This window comes from Protopterus annectens, chromosome 9.part0 (assembly GCF_019279795.1).
Source record: "Protopterus annectens isolate FY-2018-M chromosome 9.part0, PAN1.0, whole genome shotgun sequence".
Taxonomy (NCBI): domain Eukaryota; kingdom Metazoa; phylum Chordata; order Ceratodontiformes; family Protopteridae; genus Protopterus; species Protopterus annectens.
Genome location: NC_056743.1, coordinates 1,792,143,274 through 1,792,167,819, shown reverse-complemented (window position 1 = coordinate 1,792,167,819; position 24,546 = coordinate 1,792,143,274). Strand labels below are relative to the sequence as shown.

General features: G+C 41.6%; 1 protein-coding gene across 2 annotated transcripts in view; it reads left to right on the top strand.

The window, feature by feature from the left end:
• The window catches only part of LOC122812269 (nuclear factor 1 X-type-like), a 2,275,854-nt gene that overhangs the window by 1,020,481 nt on the left and 1,230,827 nt on the right, over positions 1 to 24,546 (top strand). For both annotated transcript variants that reach the window (XM_044084667.1, XM_044084666.1), the window contains exon 3: positions 13,397 to 13,471. In XM_044084667.1, the coding sequence (XP_043940602.1) occupies positions 13,397 to 13,471 (75 nt within the window). The remainder of the gene's footprint in view (positions 1 to 13,396; positions 13,472 to 24,546) is intronic.

Sequence of the window (24,546 nt, the reverse complement as noted above, 5' to 3'; positions counted from 1 at the left end):
TTATCTCAAAGACAGGCCGTATTGGAGCAAAGAGCTTCTTGTTGATTTCATTTTGGTGACTCCTGACACCAAGAATTCTGTCTTACAAGACACCAAAGTCATCTATCTCCCTAACAAAGAGTCTAGGATGACGGCTAGGGTAAGGGGACTGGGTGTATGCATCCATCAAATTCTCGATTAGAGCACTAAACTATATGGTACACATAATTTGCTTTCAGAGACACATTGGTCAAATGTCAGCCCAAAATTTGAAGCAACTGCCAGTTGGGGAGCTTCAGTCGCAAATGGAGCATGATGAGGCTTCCATGAGTACCATTTCTTCCCTCTCCATGTGTCCTTTTACGCAATATTATGGATGGAGCAGCCATCTGACCGTAAGGAGACAAGCCTGATTGCGACTTATACACTATGCATACCACTTCAAAGTGGCTTTTGCCAATGCCATATTTGATGGTAATTCGTTGTTTGGGCAAGAAGTGAAGGACATGCTGTCTATGAGTGAGTAGGAGGTTAAGATGCATACTGTTGTGGGGTCAGGTTGACTGCCCTTCAGTGGGCAGTCCAGTGGAATCAGAAAGGGGCTAAGAACTTATGGTTTTATTGTTCCTAACTGCCCCAGCATGGACAGCAGCAGTAACACAGAGGTCCACCAAGTAGCGGAGAATCTCCTTCAGCATGCTGCACCAGTGGGAGAGTTGGTCCATGTAACCAGGGGGTAGATGCTCCTTTTGAGGATTTCACCCTTATGACCCTGAAGGTTTACCTGACTATTCCTTACTGGAGGACGTTGCAGGATGTCTCTCCTTTGACGATCCAGCATGGATGGCCATCATGACAGATGCTTGGGTAAGCAGAACCATATTCAGTGGCTGCTTAATTCCATTTTTGATAAATCCACCAATCCAGTCTTCCCAACCACTCCCAGTACCTCCCAGACAAAGGGAAGCAATCCACGAGGCCCCACCCAAACAGTAAGGATCTGGTTTTTACGTCAGGTTTTTTTTAGCACCCCAAAATACCATGGACTGCTGGATTATCTTATATCTGAGTTGGCTGAACTGATACATAAAGAAGGAGATATTCCAAAAAGCCACAGTGCTGTCCACCTGCCTTGTCTTCAGGTAGGGGACTGGATGTGTACAGTGGATCGTCCAGATGCTTACATGCATATAAAAATGAGCAGTGTCAAGAAGATTCCTCTGCTTTTCCATAGCAGCAAATCATTATCAATTTAAAGCTCTGCCTTTTGGTGTCATTATAAACCTACAGGCAATTTCTAGTGCCATATTAAGAGAAAGATCTCTTGGAAGAGTTCTTCTTACCCTGGACCTCTTCAGCTGCTGAGCATATGATAAAAAAGCTTTTGGATTTTTATTTTCTCCCTCTGCTTTTTCTGTCAGTGCTTGAATAGTGTATTCTGCTTCTTTGACTGTTTTTTCCTGATTAGAAATATTATATATGTTTCTGTTTTTACTTTCACTAGTACCAGTAAGGCCTATTATACTGGCTGACTGTTGTGTTGCTATGGCTAATTTTTTTTGGCACATTACTTGATAGACTCAAATACGGTCGTCCCACCACCATCTACCCCCTGTGCATGCACCTAAGGAAACATTGAAGTAAATTTAGATGTATGCCTCAGACTATTGTTTGTGACTATGAAGTAGCCTTGGGCAGGCCATTGGGTTAATCACCTTCTTTTGGCTATAGGTCCCCTGGTGTGGTGGTAGTACCACAACTGTGCATGACATGAGAGACAGACTTCTCCTCAGAGGTTATGCCATTGTCTGGTTCAAGTATGACAGAACCAAACTCTTTAGGTCCAGAGGAGGTTAGGAGTACAAAATATGTTGCCAGTACTGATATGCCTCTCCTTGGGGATTGTCCTACTAGGGCAGAGCATGCATAAGAAGACAGAAGACCCACCACATTACAGGGCAACAGTCTCTGACAGTCTTTTCACCAGATGGTGGCCATGGCTAGATCCATTATTGTTTGTTGATTATGGGGTCCAAACCATCTCAGGATCCTGATTTTGAAGGGTATTCAGAGTACAGGGTTTCAGAATTGTCAGACTCTGACCAATCAGTTTACTTTGAGGAAGAACAGGTTCAGAAACCCAAACAGATTTTTCTCCTTTCCCCCAAATGTTGGGTAGATTTAGAGATGTATTCATTTGGGAGCAATCACTGGCTGCTCTTGAGATCAGAAGGATATATGATCCTTGGGAGAATTAGGCTCCAGATGTGGCAACCTTCCCTCTATTGATTCCAGTGTTGGAAGATGTTTTTAAGAAAGTCTAGAATTCTCCTGTGCTGAATGAAACTCTGCCTTAAAAAGTGTTTAAGAAATTATGTGTATGCTCGGCCATGCCTGGCCTTCAAACCTTCAAGCCCCCTTATCTGAAGACACTGATTATGTGTACCAGTGACCTTACCAATAAAAAGATTATGTCTTCATAAAACACAGTCCCTCAAGATAAACTAAACAAGTGGCTAGAATCTTAGGGAAAAATCGGGAACAGTGCAGCATGGTAGCTTTCAAAGTGTTTAACTAGCAGTGTTTTATGAGGTAGTCTGTGTTGAGGTTTATGTATAGTTTAGAAGAGTTTGCTGCATTGCTACCTGTTGACCAGAAAGACCGTATGACAGAGATTGTTTCTAGTGTTTATCAAATGTTTAAATATATTTTAAAGAGTGCCTTGGAAGGGCTAATACTGTGTCAAGAAATTCAGCAACACTAGCAGTGGTAAGGATGTATGCTTGGCTGCACAGCCAAAACTTTTATGATGAGTTAAAAAATGAGATTATGAATGCTCAGCTGGATTCTGATTGTGTGTTTGGTTCAGCAGCTAATTATACCCTGGGATGATAGTGGTATCTAAAATGTCCCATATCCCCAAGTTTCCCCTCCCAATAGACAGGATACTTTTTGATAGCCCTACAGCCAAACAAAAACTAAGGCACCAAAAGGAAATGGCAAGATGAGAACTCTGCCAAGCTTAACAAAAAGTTTTTTTTTCCCAAACGAGGTGAACCCCCTTCCAGTCTTTGACTATGTTGCAGCTTGGCTCGTGTCATTCTGTAAAAAAGAGCAGTCATGGAGACCAGTGTTGGTCCTATCCTTCTGAATATGTTTATCAAGGTCCCCAAATTAAAGATGCTCACCCTGGAGACAGTCCTTCCTCTTCTTTGTATGTTCATAGGAGATTACTAGGCTACAGGCTCAAGAACTCTTACAAGCCTAGCCAGTTTTACACAGATATTATCCAATTTTCAATCCCTAGGGTTAAGATAACAGGAGTCAGTAAGCGGGGTTTTGGCAATTTCTACAACTGCCTCTGTCCATAAGGGACACGGAGGCCACCCCAGGAGTGAATATGTGATTTCCCATCCATTGGTCCAGATTGTGATTGAAGATGGTCAGGGAAGGACACTGCTTCATGTGAAAAGGAAGCCTATTCCAGAAGAGGGGAAACCTCTAGGACACATATCGATCTCTCCAGCATGATCTATTCATGCCAGAGATCAGGTTTAGATCCCTTATGCAATTAGGTTTGTGAATATGTAACATTTCTATCAGGGCTGGGTCAGAGACTGCCTTGTAGATCAGGGAGAGATCACCCCTGAATACAGTGATAGGGCTTTTAATCAGTCCACATAAGATATGTTGATTATACCGTGTATTTTTTTGTTGAGAAACCTCTGAGGATGTGCCAGCTGTTGCAGATGCCTGGCAAGGTACATGTCAAAGGGTGCACTGTACTCAATTATTGGTCTGATAAGGGATGAGTACAGTGGTACTATGACATCCTTAGATGTGGCTGCCATGCAATTACTTAAAATATGAGCCACGATACTCTGGATACATGGTGGGCAAAGATCAGATTACTATCTATATGCATGCCTAGATCTCTCCCCACAGGGTCCATTCTTAGGGGGGTGCTATCAATGTCATAATTTGCAGGGGTATTTTGATTATCCAAAGGGTATAATTATTAATTTCTTTGCATTTTGTTTGAGGCCATGGCTCTAACACTAGTCATTAGTCTGCTTAAGTCCTTTCTGTAGGATATCAAGATCATTTGGGGAGTCAGTTATTGCCCTCAACTTGCAGTCATTAACAAACTTGATCAGTCAAAGGCCATTTACATTTGCCTTGACATCTGAGAAGTATATCCCAAACAGGAGGGGGCCCAGCACTGAGCCCTGTGGTACTCCACTGGTGACTGGCCTCTTGCTGGATGTGGATGCCCCCACTCTAATAGCATGTGTCCTATCCGTAAGCCATTTGGCTATCCATTCTTCTTCTGTCCCTAGCTGATGGCTGGTGGAGGTGGTTGACCCCATTGTAGGTATGATGCTTTGGGAGCCGTTGGATTCCAGATTTCCTTCATGACACGCTTCCATGCTTTTTGATCCATGGCAATGTCTCTGCCCTCCTTTTGGTCAAGTCGTTGACTTCTCAGGTTCTCTTCAACCTGTTTAGCTCATGTCTTCTTTGGTGCAGACTTTTGAACTTTCCAGTTTGTGGGACGCTCTTTTCATGATAGTCTGTATGGCAAACAGTGTGTCCATCCTGCACACATGTCCAAACCAGCGCAGCCTCTTGTTCTGGATCTGTTCACTGATCATTGGCTGCTGATCACATCTGGTCCGAATGCTCTCATTTCTAATGCAGTCACAAAGCGAGATTCCCAAGATTTGGTGCAGGCATCACATTTGGAAAACCTCAAGCTAGTAAAACTAATACTTATTTTTATGCCTGGCCACTACTTCACCCTGTACTTGAAGGATGCATATCATCATATCCCCTTTGCTAATTGCTTCAGGAAGCTTCATTCTGAGATTTGTTGTGTCTGGCTCGCATTATCTCCTCTCTGCATTGCCCTTTGGACTTTTCACTGCACCTCAAGTGTTTGCCAAATGCCTTGCTCCATAAGTTGCTGATTCCCAATTCTTGGCATTCATATTTTTGCTCATTTGGATGACTTGCTGATCTGTACGAAGTCTTCTTTCAGACATTTGAAATTGCTACAGAGTGCCTCAACCTTACTCTCCCAGCTAAGGTTCAAGTAGAACCTTCTGAATTCATGTCTGATACCATCACAATGGCTTGTCTTCCTGGAGTGCTTAATTAACTCCACAAAAGAATGGCCTTTCTCCCTGGAGACAAGGTCTTGTTCTATCATACAATGTTACTGGAATTCCCCAGGAAAAAAAACATCTCCTTGCAAGAGATTTCCTAAACATTCTAGGACTGATGGCATCCATGATTCTCATGATTTTGCTGGCCCATCTCACATGAGGAAAATTCAGCTCTATGTATGAAATTGTTAGAAGTAGCATCTACATTCTTGTATTCCCAGTTGACAGTGCTGCTCTTTTTCAGATGAGAGTTACAGTGCTGGAGAGCGTGGTTGAATATCAGTCCAGGTCTTCCCTTCTTCCCACCTGTTTCAGTGCAGTCTGTCTGGACAGATTAGTCCAACTTCACTCGGAGAGCTGTATCTATAGAAGTGCAATTGGAAGACACTCGGAGGCCAAAGGACACATGGAAGCACACCGGTATTGAAGAAATGTTGTCAATGATCTATGCCTTGAAAGTCCTTCACCACCTGTGGAGCAGGAGGAACAGCACAGTGATGCAGAACCTCAACTGACAAGGGGGTAAAAGGTCATATCATCTGTGCTGGTTGGCAATGATGGCCTATGAACTGGCTTTACAACATTCTCTGACACTTCAGGAATCATACCTCCTGTCAGAGCAAAAATGTTGCGGCAGACATTCTAAACAGATCCTGGGCAGACCCGCACAAATGGCACCTCAAAGCAGTGATGTTTCAGGACTAGTCCAGATGTGGGAAACATCACAAATAGTTCTGTTTATCTCCTTTCAAAACAAACAGCTTGAGAAATTCTGTACCAGACATCCTTCTAGCTATGCTTGAAGGACAGGAATGTCACTGTATGTGTTTCCATCATTTCCACTGAATCATAAGGTACTTCTAAAGATTCAGAAATAAATGCCAAAGATCATTGTAGTGACCCTTGTTCCATGAGTATGTGCAACAGGTGTTAAAGGAGACCAGGAAACCTGCTACTAAAAATTCTTATGTTTACAAATGGATGAGGTTTTCTAAGTGGTGCCTAAATGGGAACAGAAGGTCCCTTGAGGTTAATATCTCTCTAGTCTTGAAATATTTTGTGAGCTACTTCAGGCTGGCTTATTGTATGCATCCATTAAGGTACATTTAGCGGCCATGTCTACTTGTCTGCCAGTGGATCCCCTTCTTTTTTCTTTTCTTTTGTTAAAACAGTTCATGAAAGGAACGCATCACAACCAAATTCCTCCATAGTGGGATCTCAACTATGTCCTTGAAAAATCAACCTTACCACCATTCGAACCTCCTGCTTAGGCTGATCTGAATCTCTTAACATGGAAAACTGTTTTGCTTATTGCTCTAACATCTGCAAGGTGAATTTCTGAGGTTCAGGCTCCCATGGTGAGACAATCTTACCTTATTTTCCACAGGAATAGGGTCATGTTACACACTAATCCCTTTTTTTAAGCCAAAAGTGGTCTCAGAATTTACTCTTAGTCAGACAATCAACCTCCCTGTGTTCTTCCCAGAACCTAAGAAAAAGAGAGAGAGGATACTTCATACCTTGGATGTGCACTAGCAGTTCAGGTAATATCCAGATAGAACAAAGCCATTTAGGAAGTCTGAACGGCTTTTTATTTCCTATGCAGGGACAAAGGAGGGTCAACCTGTTGCTAAGCAAATCATTGCACATTGGTAGTCCTCTGGTATTGTTTTTTTGTTATACCCACCATGACAAGGTAAATCCAGACAATATAATGACACATTATACTAGGGCCTTTTCCTCTTTAGTGGTGTATTGGAAAGGAGTGGACTCTAGAAGTGTTCAAGGGCAGCAACTTGGTCATTTTTCCATATTTTTATAAAATACTACAGTCCGGATGCAGGCTTCACTAGGAACATTCTCCAGGGGCTCTCGGTCTCTTATTCTTCCTCCTCCCAGGTTGGGTAAGCTTTGGCATTCTACCTGTAAGCCAGTAAGGCAATATGTTTATTGAACATAGCAGAGTTGCACAAGTCCTACTTATCTGTAACAGTAGATGGTAACAGAACACACTACCTTACTGGCAGTACCCATCCACCATCCCCCTATTTGAATGTACATAGTTTGGATTGCCACTGAGTGCTGCTCCATGGCCTTTGTTGTCGTATATGTATGTGTTGGGGGGGTTGTTTTTGTTGGTATTGGAAGAGTAGGTGTTCACAAATCTTGTATTCCTATCCTTTCTTCCTGCTGGATCCTTGAAAACTGAAATGGTCCTGTCTGTGGGTTTGTAAGGCAGTCCCTCTGCATCAGGTGATTGGTTCATCGCACCCATAGACAGGTAGTGGGAGAGACATTGAGCTTTAGCAGTCATAAGGCAGTGTGTTCTACAAACATCTACTGTTACAGCTAAGTTGGATTTACATAACTGTACTTTTCTTCTTGTGAGGAAAAATCTTCTTTTAACTAATTTATCTTCTTCCATTGTACAAGTCACTACTTATTGTTTACAGTGTGTATGACTCATTTGATATTTCTTCCAGGGCTATGGTCACTGGTACCATTTTGAGGAGGTTTGCCTGGCTGCATTCTCAGAACCTCCCAGATAATATGAAAAATGAGATTTCAAATTCTCCTTTGGATAGAGATTTAGTCTTTGGTTCCCCTGCTGCAGAGGTTATCAAAAAGTGTGATGAAAGAGGTACACTGATACAGGGACTATCTTAAGATTTTTCAGCCATCCTTTTACAAATTTTATAAAGGTTTCTCTAACCCGTAATCCAATGATGGCAAAAGACAAAATAAATAGTCTCAAGAAAATGCTGATAGCAGATGTTTAAGAAGAAATGGCAGGAAGTTCCAAAAAGAATTCAGAAACTCCACAAAACCAAGAACAGTCCAGCAAGTCAGAATGACTGTTTAAGGGACCTGCCCCCTACCTCACCCCCCGATTCCTCTTTTCCCTTCCAGAAAGTGCTAATCTCTAGTTTTCCCTTTGGCAACAGATAGCTTCAGACAAATGAGTTCTGAAGATCATTCATCAAGGTTACAGATGACAGTGTGAGAGAAAATCCCACTTTTTCAGAAGGTAATTTCTCATTCATCAGACCAGACCCTTTTATTCCCCCATTACTTAAACCTGTGGTGTTCCTGAGACTGTTAGAACCAGTTCATCCTTCCCAGGTTGGGAAAAGCTTTTCTTCAAGGATATTTTTAGTGCCAAAGAAATAAAATGCTAAATCAGTTCTTGCTCTTTCTTTCCTAAACCTGTTTGGGAATGTGCTCAAGTTCAAAATGCTGTCACTTCACAATCTGTTACCTCTTCTTCCTTATTCAAGTTTCTTGGTAACACTAGATTTAAAGATGCATATAATGTCATCCTTGTTGATCCTGACTTACAGCATTTCTTAAGGTTTTGTGTGTCCGAATCACATTATCAGTTCTCTGCCTTACTCTTTGGACTATCTACAGCACCAAGAGTGCTCACAAAGTGTCTAGCTCCAGTTTTAGCTCATTGCAGGCTACAAGGGAACCATATTTTTCCATATTTAGACAACTTACTTTTCTTTGCAGTTTTATCAAAGTCTCAGGAATCTCTAACTTGGGTGAGAGATCAATTACACAGGCTGGGATTCCAAGAGAACATTCAAAAATCTTTAATGAGCCGATTTCACATGATTTGTTTTCCTGGGGTATTGGCTAGATACTTCAGTTCAAAGAAGCTTTCTTCCACAGGAAAACACAGATCTTTATCTAGGTCTAATTTTAAGGTTTTTATCTCTGACTTCGGTCACTGTAAGGGAATACCTCAGGACTCTAGGTCTCATGGCATCTATGATTCTCATGATACCCCTAGCAAGACTCTACATGAGAAAGATACAATGGTATCGAAAGTATCTTTGGTCCCAGTACCAACATCCTTTGCCTGCTCAAATCCAAATACTGGGGTTTGCCAGAAGAGAAATCACTTAGGAGCAAATATCCCTAAATCTAAGTCTCACCTTCCCCTCCGTGTTTGAAGGCAGTTAGTCAGCACAGACACCTCAGACATTACTTTGAGAGCAGTTTCAGGAAGAATAAAAGTGCAAGGTGTGTGGGAAACAAATGACAGACACAAGCACATTAATATAAAAGAAATGCTTGCCCTTATCAAGGCACTCAACTCTGTAAATCATCTTTGGTCCCCAGGACTTCTTCAAGTTGTTACAAACAATACCACAGCCATGTGATACATCAATGTCAACAAGCAAGGGGGGAACCAAGTTGTACCCCCTTTGCATACTAGCCATGTGAGCTTGGGATATAGCTTCACAGCATAATTTCACTCTATAGGCATCCTACATCCCATCAGAGCAAAGCTGTGTGGTAGACAAGCTGAGCAGGACAAGGGCAGACTATCTAAAATGGAAACAAAATCAGGGTGTCTTCCAAGATTTAATCCATCTGTGGGGAGTTCCTCAAGTAGCCCTCTTTGCCTTTTCTCTGAATAATCAGATGGCAAGATTCTGCTCCAGGACTCAATGCAAGAAGGGTTGGGAGATGGATGCCTTTTCTTTTCCTTGGACAGGAATGTCCCTGTATGATTTTCCACCATCTTCACTAATATTCAGGGTACTCATGATCATTGCAGTGACTCCCTTGTAGCTCAGGCCACGGTGGTTCTCCTGTAATAGCCACTAGACATTAGCATAAGCTTCTTCACAGACTGGATCTACTCACACATGAACAGGGCTGCTTGATACACCCTTTCTTTAGTCAACTTTGACTGACTGTCTGGACAATAGGGTCTTAATTCCCTTTAGGCACATGTTTAATGAAGATGAGCAGCAGGTACTAATGGAGTAAGGAAAGCCTGCCAATAGTAAATCATATATTAGCAAATGGAAAAGATTTTCTAGCTGATGACAACAACATAACCAATACCCATTCTGGGCTAGCTGTTTTCTGGTTTTATAATATTTAAATGAATTACTATCTCATGGTCTTTCTTACTGCTTTATCATGGTTTATTTGTCAGACATTTCAGCATGTCTGTTTCATGTATTGTCTTCCTCCAATACATATTTAAGGGGATTTGCATAAGAGACTTCCAAGAAAAGTGGTGGCCCTTACTTGGGATCTAAATTTTGTGTTAGAGAAGCTAATACTTGCTCCATTTGAAGCAGATAATCTGGCTGAATTGAGGTTCTTAACATGGAAAACAATTTCACTGATTGCCCTGACCATTGTAAGAAAGACTTCTGAGTTGTAAGCTTTCTTTGTGAATCAATCCTACCTAATTCTTAACAGGGATAAGGTTTCTTTGCAATCTAACCCTTCTTTTATGCCTAAAGTGTTGTCTGAGTTTACCATAAGTCAAGCTATACATCTCCATGTCTTCTTTCCAAAACCAAAAACTGAGGGGGAAAGGATACTTCAAACTTTGGATGGCCACAAGCAGCTCAGGTACTATCCTGACATAGCAAAATCTGTCAGAACCTCTGATCAATTGTTAATGTAAAAATGTAGGAAAACTTATGTCAAAAGTAGACTATTTTAAAATGGTTGTCTCATGCTATTAACTTGTGTTATATCAACAACTCCAGGCAGCTTCAATGCTCACTCTATCCAGGACCTTGGCTTCATCTGTGTTTTTTTTTTTTTTTAGAAAGGGTTGGAGTCTAAAAGTATTCTAGAAGCAGCAAATTGGTCCTCTGTGCACAATTTTAAAAAGCACCATAAGCTAGAGTCCTTTTCCAGGTCATAGACAGACTTTGCTAGGACCATTCTCCATGGGCTCCTAGTGCTCATCTTTCCTTCTCCCAGTCAGTTTAACCTAACATAATCTACCCATATAGCTTAGGCTACTGCAATAGTGATCCTAATGGTGAACATAGTACAGTTGCTTAAGTAAACTTACCATAACAGAAAATGTTTGAATGATCACTGTTCTAGTAGCCTCTCCCTCGCTTCCTCTACCCCCCTTATTTTTGTATGATTTGAATTCCATAGTGGAGATATTTAGTTTTATATCTCTAGAATTCTCTTGTCAAGGCTTTAGCCTCCTTCTCTCTATTGATATGAAAGATCTGAATGATTTGGCACCCAAACCTGCCTTGCTCAGGCTGACTAATGTTTTGGGTGTATGGAAGGTGTCCTGAAAGCTTTGGAGGCTGGATGGCTGTTATATCCTTTGCAATATATAACCCTGTCATGAAAGGAAATATTGCCAGCCTAGCTATCTGGAATTTTGTAAATAATTATATGTCATTTGTGAATATTAATATGATTTATATAGAAGTGTGACAGAGGGAAATACTGCCAGTGCAGCTGTCTAGAATTTTGTAAGTGGTTGTGTGTTATTTGTGAATAGCAACATGATTCATATGCTTGAGTTACAAATGAATTAGAACTGTATGTCATATTGTATAGACGTGTGCTGAAGAGATATTCATATACACTATTGTAACTGTTTAGATGTATGTATTTTAACAGGGAAGACTGAAACATCAGAAGAATGGTTGAGATTGAGTTACTTTATGGCTGGGCCATAAACAACAGATGTTATCTTTTAGTTTCAGTGCAGTAGCAGATATAATGTCTAGAACTAGAAGTTTTTTGTATTGTCTTTAAAATGTGGAGGAATGTAAATTATTTTATGACTTCCACTATTTGCCAAAAGATCTAAGGGCTATGTATTTTTCACAGGGAGATGCTAAATACTGGCAGTTTCTAGCAATGGGGGTTTTCACCTGGGATAGTCAGATGACAAGAAGTGATGTCATGCTGCAAGTAGCCCAGCAGTAATATTTGGGATAGTAATTTAAGAACTCTCTGAGAGAGAGACTGTGCATTTTGTATCTGTCTTTGACCTGACAACATCAACTAAAAGATCCATTCACCACACTTGCCTTGCTGTAATAGTAAGTTGCCAGGGTACAGCAATTTCTCTTAGATACACTTAGGAATATAGTGAATTATAGCTTAGATGCTTTCTTTATTTATATGAGACTGTCCTGCAATGTTGTTATAAATATTTCCTGTGATTTTGATTTCTGACGTAACTGTGATTGTTTACTGAGGTATTTTCTTGTTCTTTTATTATTTATTATTAAACATATTTGAACCTTTCTTTATGGCTGGTCTGTCTAGAGATATTTAAGCTCTTACAGTACTTGCATATCTATTTGATGACACTGTGCAGGCCACTCCTAATAGTCTTGTTCTTGGTCAAACCACCATTTGGATTTATAGTAACATTAGACAGTAAGATTGGACACCCTTTGCTAAGGCCCTTAAAGCAGCTGATAAGTAGTGGCTGGTAGCAGTCCAAAACTACCTTATAGTCTGGGCAAAGGGGGCATAGCTAGTAAATCTGTGCCAGCCTTTCCCAGGTGTGTGTATAAATCAAATCTCAAAATTGCGTGTGTCAGCTACTTGGTCAGGGACACAAAGCACTGGTTGGACAGAGAGGGTGCTGGAGGTCTTGGCTTGGCCATTCATCTGAGATCTCAACTGTATAGATGTGCCAGTGGGAAGTCTTACTGGGGATCTGGAGAAAGAGGGAGAAACCAGCCTCAGACTGACTGTGATCTCTGTGTGCTCTTAAGGGGAATTGCACTTTACTGTGTGTGTACTTGTCATCCTCCCAGTGTGTATGTCCCCCACTGTTGCCAGTGGTGAGGATTGAGGCTCCTTGATTAATGGGCCAGTGGTGGGGCATCAGAAACCCATATAGCTTAGTCTACTGCAACATGGTCATTCAAACATCTACTGTTATGGTAAGTCTACTTTCACAAAGACTTTCTGTTTTCATTTACAACTATAGTGATGGCCCAAGTGCCACTCTGGGCTCTGAAACTAAGTAGTCAACATGTTTTTTTTTATTTTTTCATATACTGATTGGGTAAAGAAGCAAGCACAAGGTAAAAATGTCTCTTAACAAATGCAGTTTAAGAACACTGTTCTGGTTAAGTAGATTGCCTAGAGTTGAAGAGTATACAAGTGATGCAAGTGGAGGTTGAAGAAGTCAAATCTTCAATTGATTAACAGTTGCTATGTGTTTGACTGTGAAAATAATAGTAGGAGGGCTGCTTTTTCAATGCTTACTTCTTAATCCCCCTTCCTTTTGTTATTGACATTGTATTTAAGACACTTTTTTTACATTTTCCTTCAGGAGAAAAAGAAAAGAACGTTTTCATTTCCTGCAAGTCAGTGCTTGGGACTATTGCATTCCCAATGGGCACTGTAATCTTGAGTATGATTTGCTTGTCTCACGAACTCACATGTTTAAATTCATCCTGGCTGAAACTCTTATTTTATTCTCCCAGGGCATTTGAGTTTCCAGGACTGCTTCGTGACATCAGGAGTATGGAATGTTACAGAGCTGGTGAGAGTTTCGCAAAGTAAGTATTAGAAGGGTATTTCTTGTGCATTTTTATTTGCACAGCCAATCGCATTTAGAGGACTTTATGACAGAGTGAGCATATCAGAATATATTTCAATGACAGAATATATAGGCAAGATATGTCACAGCACTGTATTTAATCAAACATGCATCACAGAGAACAGCTCAAAAGCCAGGATTTTATTCAGCTAAAACTATTATATTTTATTCAGTTGTATTTGCCCCTTCTTGGTGACCTAGAGTTAGATAGCATGTCATTTCCATAAACAATATTTTAAATAAATGTGGAGCACAATGGAAGAGGATGAAAACTGTATGCTCAAAAACAGCAAACAAAATTATGTTATACTCTATAAATAAACAGCATCAGCTATTAGCTCGTATGAGTGCATTACACTTCAAAATGTTTATTAGTAAGTACATTTACAAAGACTTGACTAAGAATATTTAAATCAGAGTTCAGACAAGATTTTACCCTGAACAGGTGTACGTATTCCTATTGCTTACTTTTTTTTTCTAGTAATGTTATTTGAGGGTCATATGAGGCATCTTAATGGGAATTTGCATAAATATGTTACCACACTATACGATCTTCTGCTTTATTATGTCCAGCTTAATACAAAGTTAATTGAAATATGATGTACAAACAGAATTAGAGTTATTTTTCTATGCATATTGCATTGCTCTTTTTTAGTTTGCCTTCCTGTCAAGAAGAAGGTTGAGTCAGATTTATTTATTTTCACCATTATCCACCATATAGAAACATAATTTCAGATAGTACAGCTGTCTGAGAACTGACCAGCAGTCTTTACGACTCAGCTAGATAACTGACAGAAGCAAATGAGGCATCTTTGTAAATGATAGTGCTTTGAAATGTAATGTCCCTTCTCCCATATGACAACTAGCCATGCATCTGACACTTAAATATGTCACACTTCTGGTTTTTCCTTTTAAGGGTACTTTTGAATATCCCTAGCAAGCCAAAACAGTGTTTAGTTTATCCTGTTATCATTTCGGGTGTGAGTTTTGTTTCTACAATTTCAGAAGTCATGAACATTGATCAGCTATGCAGAGCAGTTTTAAGAAATGACTTTTCTCTCCTTTAGAATGTAAAGGAATGGGCAAACAGCTAACCATTGTCTTATCCATGACTCAAAGTACGTAGCAGAAAAGTTCAGATCATACATTTTTTTATAGCTGCCCCCCACCCCCTGCCAGTAGTACATATAAGTGAATTTCAGGTGGAATGCATTTGCTAATATGCATCACTGAATATTAAGTAGTTTGAATTGTCATAGGAGCATTTAAGAAACTCCAGAACAGTGAAGGACATAGCTATTGGTGTCAACATGGTCTGGAGCCACAAGTGCTCGTTTCACATGAACTGTTACTTCTTTTTCCAAATGCTGGAATTAAAAATTAGGAAGATAAGTTATTTCACTTTGCTAACTCTCTGGACAGCATTTGAGTATGGGGCATTGTATTCTAATTTGAGGATGGATATTGTAGTTTAGCTGCAGCTTTAGCTTATAGAAGTAAAATTAACAAACTTATAGACCAAGCATGAGGAAGCTGGTGCAGAGCTTTGATACTTTGTAATGCACAGAAATTATTTCAACAGTAAGTGATGTCCCAATATTGCATTCCCAGATGCAGTCTTCTTTGGTTATGGAATGATATTTCCATATGATTCTGTGGTACCTTCTTTTATAGGCTCAAAGATTCATAGGTAAGTACTAGGCTAGATGCCTGGCAGGTCATTTTAAGCGTAGCCAGTTTTCCCTTTTTGGCTTAAAATAATGCATCCAGTTTAGTTATAGACTGGCCTTACCCATCCCAGCCTGCAACCATATAGACAAAAGCAGTGTCTTTATACATCCGGTCACAGGAAGGACATTCAATCTGAAAGGGAGAGCCACCCGCAGAACCACTAATGTGGTTTATTTGGCAGAGTGTCATTCCTGCACCAGTTTTTATGTAGGCAAGACTAACTGTATGTTTAAGGTCAGGATCCTACAGCACCTCTCTTCTATTAGGAATGGGGATACGCACAATGCACTATTTAGACACATGGAAGCCCATCCTTTACATGGTTTTAAATTCAGAGTGATAGTGAATGTGAGATTGAGTAAAAGAGGGGGTGACATTAAACAGCTGACTGAACTAGCTGAATCAAAATGGATTGTTGAACTTATGGCACATAGGAGTCCTGGGCTCAATGAAGTCATTCCCATGAAACCCGCCCTTAAAAATAGGCGGGTTTTTCATTGATTTTTAACTGAATTTCATTGGTTAACATGTATTTTAAATTGTTTGGACTATGTGAGAAGCTTTATCTGATGAAGGGCAGAGGCCCGAAAGCGCTCATCTTTTATGTGTTTGGTGTTTTAAATAAACAGAAGGTGTTTGACTCCAGCAGTGTTCAGTCTTTTCTGACTTTTGGATTTTCGATTTCACTTCATCTGACTGAACTTTGGTGAGGCACTGAACATTGTTTGTGACTTTACCCATCCCATGGCCGATTTTATATATTACCCCTAATGAGAATAACTGGGATTATACCATAGATAATTTGAGAGGACCCATGCATGGGTAAATCATTTAGGAGCTGCCTGTGTCCATTAGTAATACAGTGGCTAGAGATACATTTTCTGTTTTCCATCCACAGATCTAAGTTGCACTTGCAAATTGACAAGGGTGAACTTTGTTTTATGTGGATGGGGGATCTGATCCACAGCAGCAGTATCCTCTGTGAGATATAACTGTCCCTCTAAAGCATTCTATTGATGTTGCAGAAGATGTTTAGATCCCTGGACTGAATATTTCTGATGCCATTTGCCTTGCTGTTGTGCAGTAAATCTAGCATTAATGGGTCAGAGGATGCCTTCTATGCTAAACACAGGTCACCTCTTAGCAGTCTGTAGAATACCAAGTATAGTGAGAGGGCTTTGTGTCTGTCAATGTAGGACATGTTGTTTAGCCCATGTAATAGCCCATGTATCCTTCTGGTAAGGTATCTCTGGGCATTCCAGTTGTTGCATGTGTCTGGATAGATACATGCCAAAGGGGACATTATATATAATGATTTTCCTAATGAGTGCTGAATAAAGGGGGACAATGGCATTTCTAGATCGATATACACAGTCCCTTTGTTTATAAGCTGTGCAATATAGAAGAAATTTCTTACAACAGTAGACACACGTTAGTGAAAAGTTAGGTCATTGTCCATGTAAGTTCCAAAATCCAGAACAACTGGATCAACTCTTAGGAGAGTATTGTCAAGGTAGTAGCTCCCTATGGTAGATGACTTCCCAAAGGATACAGTGAAGCATTTTTTTGGCATTTAGTTTCAGTCCATGATTTTGGGTAGCCACAGTGGTGCAGCAGTTAGCGTTGCCACCTCACAGCAAGAGGTTCTCTGGTTCAATCCTCGGCTAGGTTGCCTTCTGTGTGGAGTCTGCATGTCCTCCCTGTGGTCGCGTGGGTTTCCTCCAGGTGCTCCGGTTTCCTCCCACATCCCAAAGACATCCTGTAGGTGGATTGGACACTCTAAATTGGCCCTAGGTGTGAGTGTGTGCCTTCTGTGGAAGGCTGGGCGCCGGGCTGGCAACTCGACACCGTAAAACTCCACTGCCAATCATGAGTGGACAGGTGATCCGCTGTGGCATCCCTTAACCGGGAAAAGCCGAAAGAAGAAGAAGTTTCAGTCCATGATTTTGGCACCAGTTATTTATTTGAGGCAAACCTTCCTGCAGGATGGCTAAGTTATTTGTGGATTCAATGACTGCTCCTAGCTTGCAGTCATCTGCAAACTTAATCAGCCAGAGCCATTTGGTGTTTGCTTTTACTTCAGAAAAAGATTTTACGTCATAAATACAAATGCCACTTCTTGAGTGAGAGGTTTACATTTCCTCTGAAGTTTTGTTGCAGTGTGGACCAGTACCAGATTTTCTTTGTTAATCAAAAGTATACAAAACAGGCATAGTGCACTATCAGCAAATTTTAACTATACAAGACTTACTAGGTTTGAAATTTCTAGTCTTCTAAAGTGTCTTGCTGAGTCAAACTGTAATTAATTGAACACTGAAAAATCAACCAGCGTTTGTAGGATACAATTTATTAGTCACTCATGGCCCTATGTCTCATTGCTATTTTTCATTGCAAGAACAGTTCAGAGAACATAGTCAAGGGGTATGTGTGTGTGTTAGCATACTTTTACAAAGCAGCGGACTAGAAGGTATACATAATTACTTACCACACAGTACTCGTTGCAGTTTTTATGCACCCCAGTCATTCTCTGCTGTCTGCCATATGTGTCACAATACATATGTTTGACAGCAGAAAGCGAAAATTGTCCACCCTTTTAACTGCCCTAACATTTGCTCCATGCCTTATTCATCTTTAACATGCCTTCCCTATACTTCATACATGTAAAGCCCTATCAGTAACAGTGGTGACTCCTTCCTGTATTTCTTGCAAGGGGTTTAGTGCCTAAAAAGGGTCAGTAAACCAGCCCACCTACCTGATGAACAAATAATAAACAAAAGGGCACAGTTATGTGTGGAGCAGATGGCTGATAGTGCATGCTAGACACCACCTTCTGTCACATAAGGAATACCATTCTAGACTTGGTTCTCACCAACATGGGTGACTGCTGCACCACCCTCATGGTAAGTTCTTCCCTGGTGAGATCAGACCTTCGGTCTGTCTCATTCAAAGTGTCTATCCCGTCCAACCCCCCCCCCCCCCACACACACACACACCCAGGCGTAACCAGGCTAAAAAACTTCTCAAAATATAACTACAACCTTCTAAGGGCGGGTATAAGTAGCTTTACACCATTATCCCCCTCAGAGGATGCAGACAAATATGCTGAACAGTACACCAGTGCAGTGTACAAGCATCTGTACAGCTGCATGGACCCAGCCATACCCAACAGAACTAAAACTTGCTCCTCGAGGAAACACAAACCTATCTGGTGAACATCTTCTATCAACAGGCTTTACAACAAAAGGAAGAAACTGTTGTCCAAGGGTAAAAAGGCACAAATTCCCAATTGGAAAAGCTCCCTCCTTAGCCTGAGCAAGCAGATTAGATCTCTAGTGAAAACCTCCAAAGTCAATTATGAATCAAAACTAGCCCCGAAACAAAGGCTAACCACAAAGTGTGTTTCAGTTATGTCAGGAACCTCCATGGCAAAGACCAGGTTTGTTCTGAATTACTTCTTAAGGTTACCACTTACAATGATCCTGTTGACTTAGCCAACCTGCTAACAGATAGGTTCAGCAAAGACTTCACCACCCTGTCCCCCTCCCCAAAGGCTCATTTGACATCACTGATACTTTTCCTGCACCTCACATCTCCATAGATCAAGTGTTAAAGGCCCTATCGAAGGCAAAGAACACAGATTCCATGGGACCTGATCCCAGGCTGTATTCTGCACCAGCTTCAGCAAGAACTAGCCTCGCCATTGAGCATCCTATTCAGCCATAGCCTAAGTACAGGTTTCATTCCAGTAGAGTGGAGAACTGCCATTGTCATCCCTATGCACAAAGGTGGTGCCACTACTGACCCTGGAAACTATCATCCCATTCGCTTGACAAGTCTGATCTGTAAGGCCATGGAGCATATTATCATGGACCTCATAAACAAGGACATAGGCAATCTCCAAACACTTGACCCCACCCAGTTCAGATTCATCAAGGCAGATCTTGCCTGTTGAACTTAGATGACTTTTTTGAGACTGTCACCAAGGCCGTGGATGAGGGAAGGTCAGTACCAACAGCTTACCTTGACATGGCCAAAAGCCTTTGACACAAAACCCCACTCGATCATCATCGAAAAGCTAACACAACTTGGAGTAAATCCCTATCTCATCAAGTGGGTGGCCGACTGGCTCATCAATAGGACCCACAAGTTCAAAATATGTGCCTCCACCTCCGACAGCATACTGTCACTAGTGGTGTTCCCCAGGTATCTGTCGTAGGACCCTTGCTGTTTGGCATATACTTCTCAGAGGTCCAGGCAAAGACTAAAGGCCTGTGGCTGACTATGTTTGTGGACAACTGTAAGTTGGGTGCTGTCATTGACACCCAAATGATGTTAACATACTACAAGAGGGTCTCACAGCAACAAATGACTGGTGCCAAAGTCATGGCCTTAAGTAAAAAGTAAGAAAATGTATTATCATACCATTTGGAAAAAACACGGCCCCTGCTGATTATCACGTCAACAGCAGCGCCCTAAGCACACAGCCTGTGGTGAGAGACCCGGGTACACAGGTTGACAACAATCTCACATTCGACCATCATGTAGCAGCAGTTGTCAGAAAAGCCTTTTACTTGGTTCATCTCATAAGTAAAGGGATTGCATCCAGAAAAAAAGGAGGTTATTACCTCTCTGTACTCCTCCCTCATTAGGCCAATACTTGAGTACAACACCCCATTTGGTATGTACCTCTCTAAACACCTGCACCAACTGGAAATTCCACAGAAATACCTCACCAAGAGAATCCATGGCCTCCAACACCTGTCCTGTGTGGACAGGCTCAAATCACTATCACTCTACTCGATATTGTACAGATTGCTCAGAGGTGATCTGTGTCTTGCCTACAAGGCAATCTCAGACCTTGCTCTACTCAAGATGCTCCATATCTGTAAGTCTAACTCCTCATGCATTACCCGATCTAAAGGCCTAGATCTAATATGTGACATTAACAAAACCTGCTGGACAGGTTTGTCACCTAGAGGCTGCCCCATCTCTGGAATAGACTCCCCATACACGTCAAACAAAGTACGCCACTGACCCTCTTCAAGCGCAACCTTGATGAGTGGATGGGAAACCACAAATTTGTCCCAGGGGTTCCACCTGTGTCCCTCATTGACAGGGGCAACATGTACTGATTGAAGTTTCTTTTTTGGGGATAAAATCTTGGCTAGGCTTGTAAGGGCACCAGGGCCATTAGCCTAGTAATCTGCTATGATCCTATGTGTGACCATTATCAGAAGCCCTCTAATGTTACCAGTCGGGTTTTTGCTACACTTTTCTGAAGAACTCCTTCTTCATGCTTCCTGTACTTGAAAGTTCATTTTCCTGAATACTGTTTCATAGGAATGCATGAAAAATTGTCTTATTTTGACATTTTGCACAACTGTTGCAGAAAAAAGTACAAAGTTGATGTTGAAACAGTATGTCAGTATGTGCTTTTATACACATGCACACATGCTGTGTGTGTGTGTGTGTGTGTGTGTGTGTGTGTGTGTGTGTGTGTGTGTGTGTGTGTGTGTGTGTGTGTGTGTGTATCTATGCATAATATCCATCTCATCTGATGAGCCCAGCCATCAAAACAATCAATATCAGCATGTCAGTGAAAGTCCCATTGCCCAGAACAGCAACTATAGTGCACTTTTTTGTATAGTTGCACACAACAACAGACAAAGAAACATATTATCCAATGTTGTTTTCGTTCAGTTCAACCTTTGGTTTATTGGATCCAATCAGATTAGACCTTGGCACTTTTCAAAAGCTTGGGTTGAGGGATCTAACTCCTCCTGTAGTTATGATTCCATCAGCTCCCCAGATCAGCTCAGATCTTATTTGCGACTTGATCTAAAAGGATGTGTTCTTCAAGGACTTTGACTTGTTAGGCAGATAAGTGATTCTTTGGTTCAAATTGTGCTATTTTTTTCTAGTTAATACTTAACTAGCACCTTAATTATTTTATTTATGCATTTTATTCCTTCCCATTTAAAAAAATCCCTTTTGCTGTTTTTGACTATTGCTAAAATATTTTTAATATTATATTTCTAATAACTTTTTCTAAGTGTTTCTTGTATCTCTAATTCTGAGTGACTAATTATTGAGGTTTTTCAACCCTTGGTTATTGTGTCAGTTCTGAGGTTTTCATACTTGATTGCTATTTCAAGGCCTCCAGTTTTAAAAAGTGTTCAGCTTGTGTCCACAAAATTCTGTCACAGAATCCCCACTTGCTCCCTGTCTACTGCTTGGGGTGGCACACTTGGACATCGATTGCAAGGCGTGTGCTTTACTTGGTCCCAGAGAGCTTCTGGGATGTAGGGACAAGCTAGTCCTAAAGTGTCTTCTTCAGATTTGGCTCTTTCTTCTTCTTTATAGGCTCCTTCTCCTAAGAGAACTGATAAACTCATGCCATCAAGACAACAAAAAAAGGAGACACAAATCTAGACAGAAATAGGGAGAAAGAGAGGGTGGAATGCCGTCTCTGGATCCTACAGATCTTTTGGGTCCAGCACTGAAAATGCCTAAAAGTTTGGATCAAAAAAATCTCAGATCCATCTCCGACACCTCATCTGCATTTTATGCTACTGCTAGTGAGGCTTAGGCTTCACTCTCCCTTCCTATAGGAGAGGAATTCGTCTTGACCACTCTCAATGGCTTTGTTTTCAAGATCCTTCTGTTTGATGAGGAGTCTTACAGAAACAGATGTCGACCAGATGATATGGACATTCCTTTGGACACAGATTCAACTGGGGGACTCCGCCCATTGCTCACCCTGAGGCTCTGCTCCATTATTGGTTTCTCCTATTCCAGTCTGACCTGTGGATCTGAACTTCATGGATCTGAGCCTTCCTTGAGCACCAATGATGGAGCTGATGGCCCCTTCAGCTTCATCTCCAACAGTCTGTCTTACTCTCTTAACTCCGATATTTTTTGATCTGGATGATTCTCTGAACTGATGCCTTGAAGCCAAGGCTCGGGAGATGGGATGTGAAGCTTTTGGAGCCATCTCTTCCTCTTGTTGCCTCTGTGCTTGATAGCTCAGTGCCATTGTCAGCTACAGAGCTCAGACAGAATGGAGCCAAGGAAGTTCCTCCTATGTCTGTTTTGAATCAAAGGAATTCTTCTTTCAGCTCCTATTTCATCTTTGGCATTCAAGGCGTTTGAAATGGGTCTCTCCAGACAGAGAGAGAGAGAGAGAGAGAGAAGAGGTGTCTCTGCCATGCTCATCTCCTTCATGATCTCCATTGGATCTTGTAAATGAATCCGTACATCCTGGGTGACTGGGACAGTCAGCCTTCTTCGGCCTTGGAAGTGCTCACCACACTAGTTTCCACTGTGATTCTGCACCTTCCCCTGTAGCCCAGATTCGACAGGTTCCTAAGAAGCAGAATTGTAAAAGGAGAGATTTAGACTTCTGTTTGGAGTCAGTCACTGAAGACACAGACTTCAATGAGGGTGAAAGGTTCCCACAATCTCCTCTAGACGAAGTCACCTTCTGTGACATTCTTGAATTGATGATACAGTGAAGGGGTTGGTCCTCCAACATGCCCTCTCCTGAGGAGTCTGTGTTCCTCAAGGTGTTTGGGGCTGGCTGTTCTACCTCTTGGGTGTTACCACCCCTTGATGACCTTATAGATCTGTTTGCGCAGTGGGCATGGAAGGAGCCTGATGTGATGGAGCCAACACCATGCAAGCCAGATAAGTTTGTGGTTGCCCATAGGACACACTGGAGCAAGTGTGCCCAGTGGGTGCCTTGGGTGTTGCAGCAGCCACAAAAAAAAGGAAATCTGAGAGGAGAGTCTAGAGCTTTGGACAGATTAGTAAAATGGACATACACTTCAGCGACTTAGAGCACTGAATGACCTTTCCCATATGATATGTTTTCAGAGGAACTTGATGAAGAAGCTGACCAAGTCACTCTTGGGTAACATACCAGCAGACATCCAGTAATCAGTGGAGTCCCAGCTGTCTACCCTACACTCTATATGTAACATATCCAAGTGTCTGCTCTCCAACCTTGTTGAAGGCTTCAAGATGTCCTTCATTAATGCCCCTTTTGGTGGTTTGACCTTGTTTGGACCTAAGGTGAAGGAAATGCTCACCACAAGAGAGCAGGAAGGCTCTACTCGTCACTCATTAGACCCATTATAGAGTATAATGCCCCTTTCGGTATGTACCTCACAAGACATCTACAACAACTGGAAAGGCCACAGAAATACTTCACAAAGAGGATTACCAGCCTCAAAGAGATGCCCTATGCAGTCCGTCTCAAAAAACTGCAGCTTTACTCCGTTGCATATCGCCTACTCAGAGGCGATCTCTGCCTAACACACAAAGCTATGTCAAACCCAGAGCTTTTAGACATGGTCCAATTAAAGAAATCCCAACCCCTATGAGCTACACGCTCTAGGGACCTAAACCTCGTCACCACAATAAACAGAACATGCTGGAGGGATAGATTCCCGTCCCAGAGACTTCCCATACTCTGGAACAAACTACCTATCTATATCAAGCAAAGCTCATTAGCACTGTTCAAGAAAAATCTTGATGATTGGATGGGAGATAGGAAATTCACCCCGGGGATCACTTCTGTGGCTCTGCTCGACAGTGGCACAGGAAAATAATTTTCTTGGGTTGCGAAAGCCAGGGTACCTTTGGCTAGGCTTCTATAGGCCCTAGGGCCAATAGCCTAGTACCTACCTATGAACCTATAAAACCCTGTTTGCAATAATAATCTATTTTTGACCACACAAAGGACCTTTTCTAGAAACCAGAAAGAGGGGGCGGGATGTGGTTCAGAAAAATCGTAGAGTTTTAACAAGGATATTCCTGTGGATAGCTCCCCTGGAGCAAAAGGGAGAGTAACTTTATCGGATGTTGCTCCAGAGGCAAAGGCGGTTTTATGGCAATTTTACTCAGAAACCCTACCAGCACTCCTGCAGGGCTGCCTGACTGCTGCAGTCTGGGGGCAGTTGTAGGGCCCTTATTCCTGCACCCTCAAGCCTGTCAAGCCATCACACAAGATTCATCATTGGAGAGGATAATCACCAGAGGCTACATATTCCCTTTGTTTCCCTATACAGAAAAAGAGGAAAATACCAGACTTGCCACCCAGTCAGATGGAATCCACTACAGCAGAAGTAAAAAAGTTGCTAGAGAAGAGAGTCATCTAGCAGGTCCACTCAGACCAGTCTGTATATGGAGTCTTTTCCGGGTACTTTTCTGAAGAAAACAGGAGACCTAAGGCCAATCTTGGACCTAAACTACCTCATCCCATTCATGAAATAGATGAAATTTTACATGGTCATGATTCAA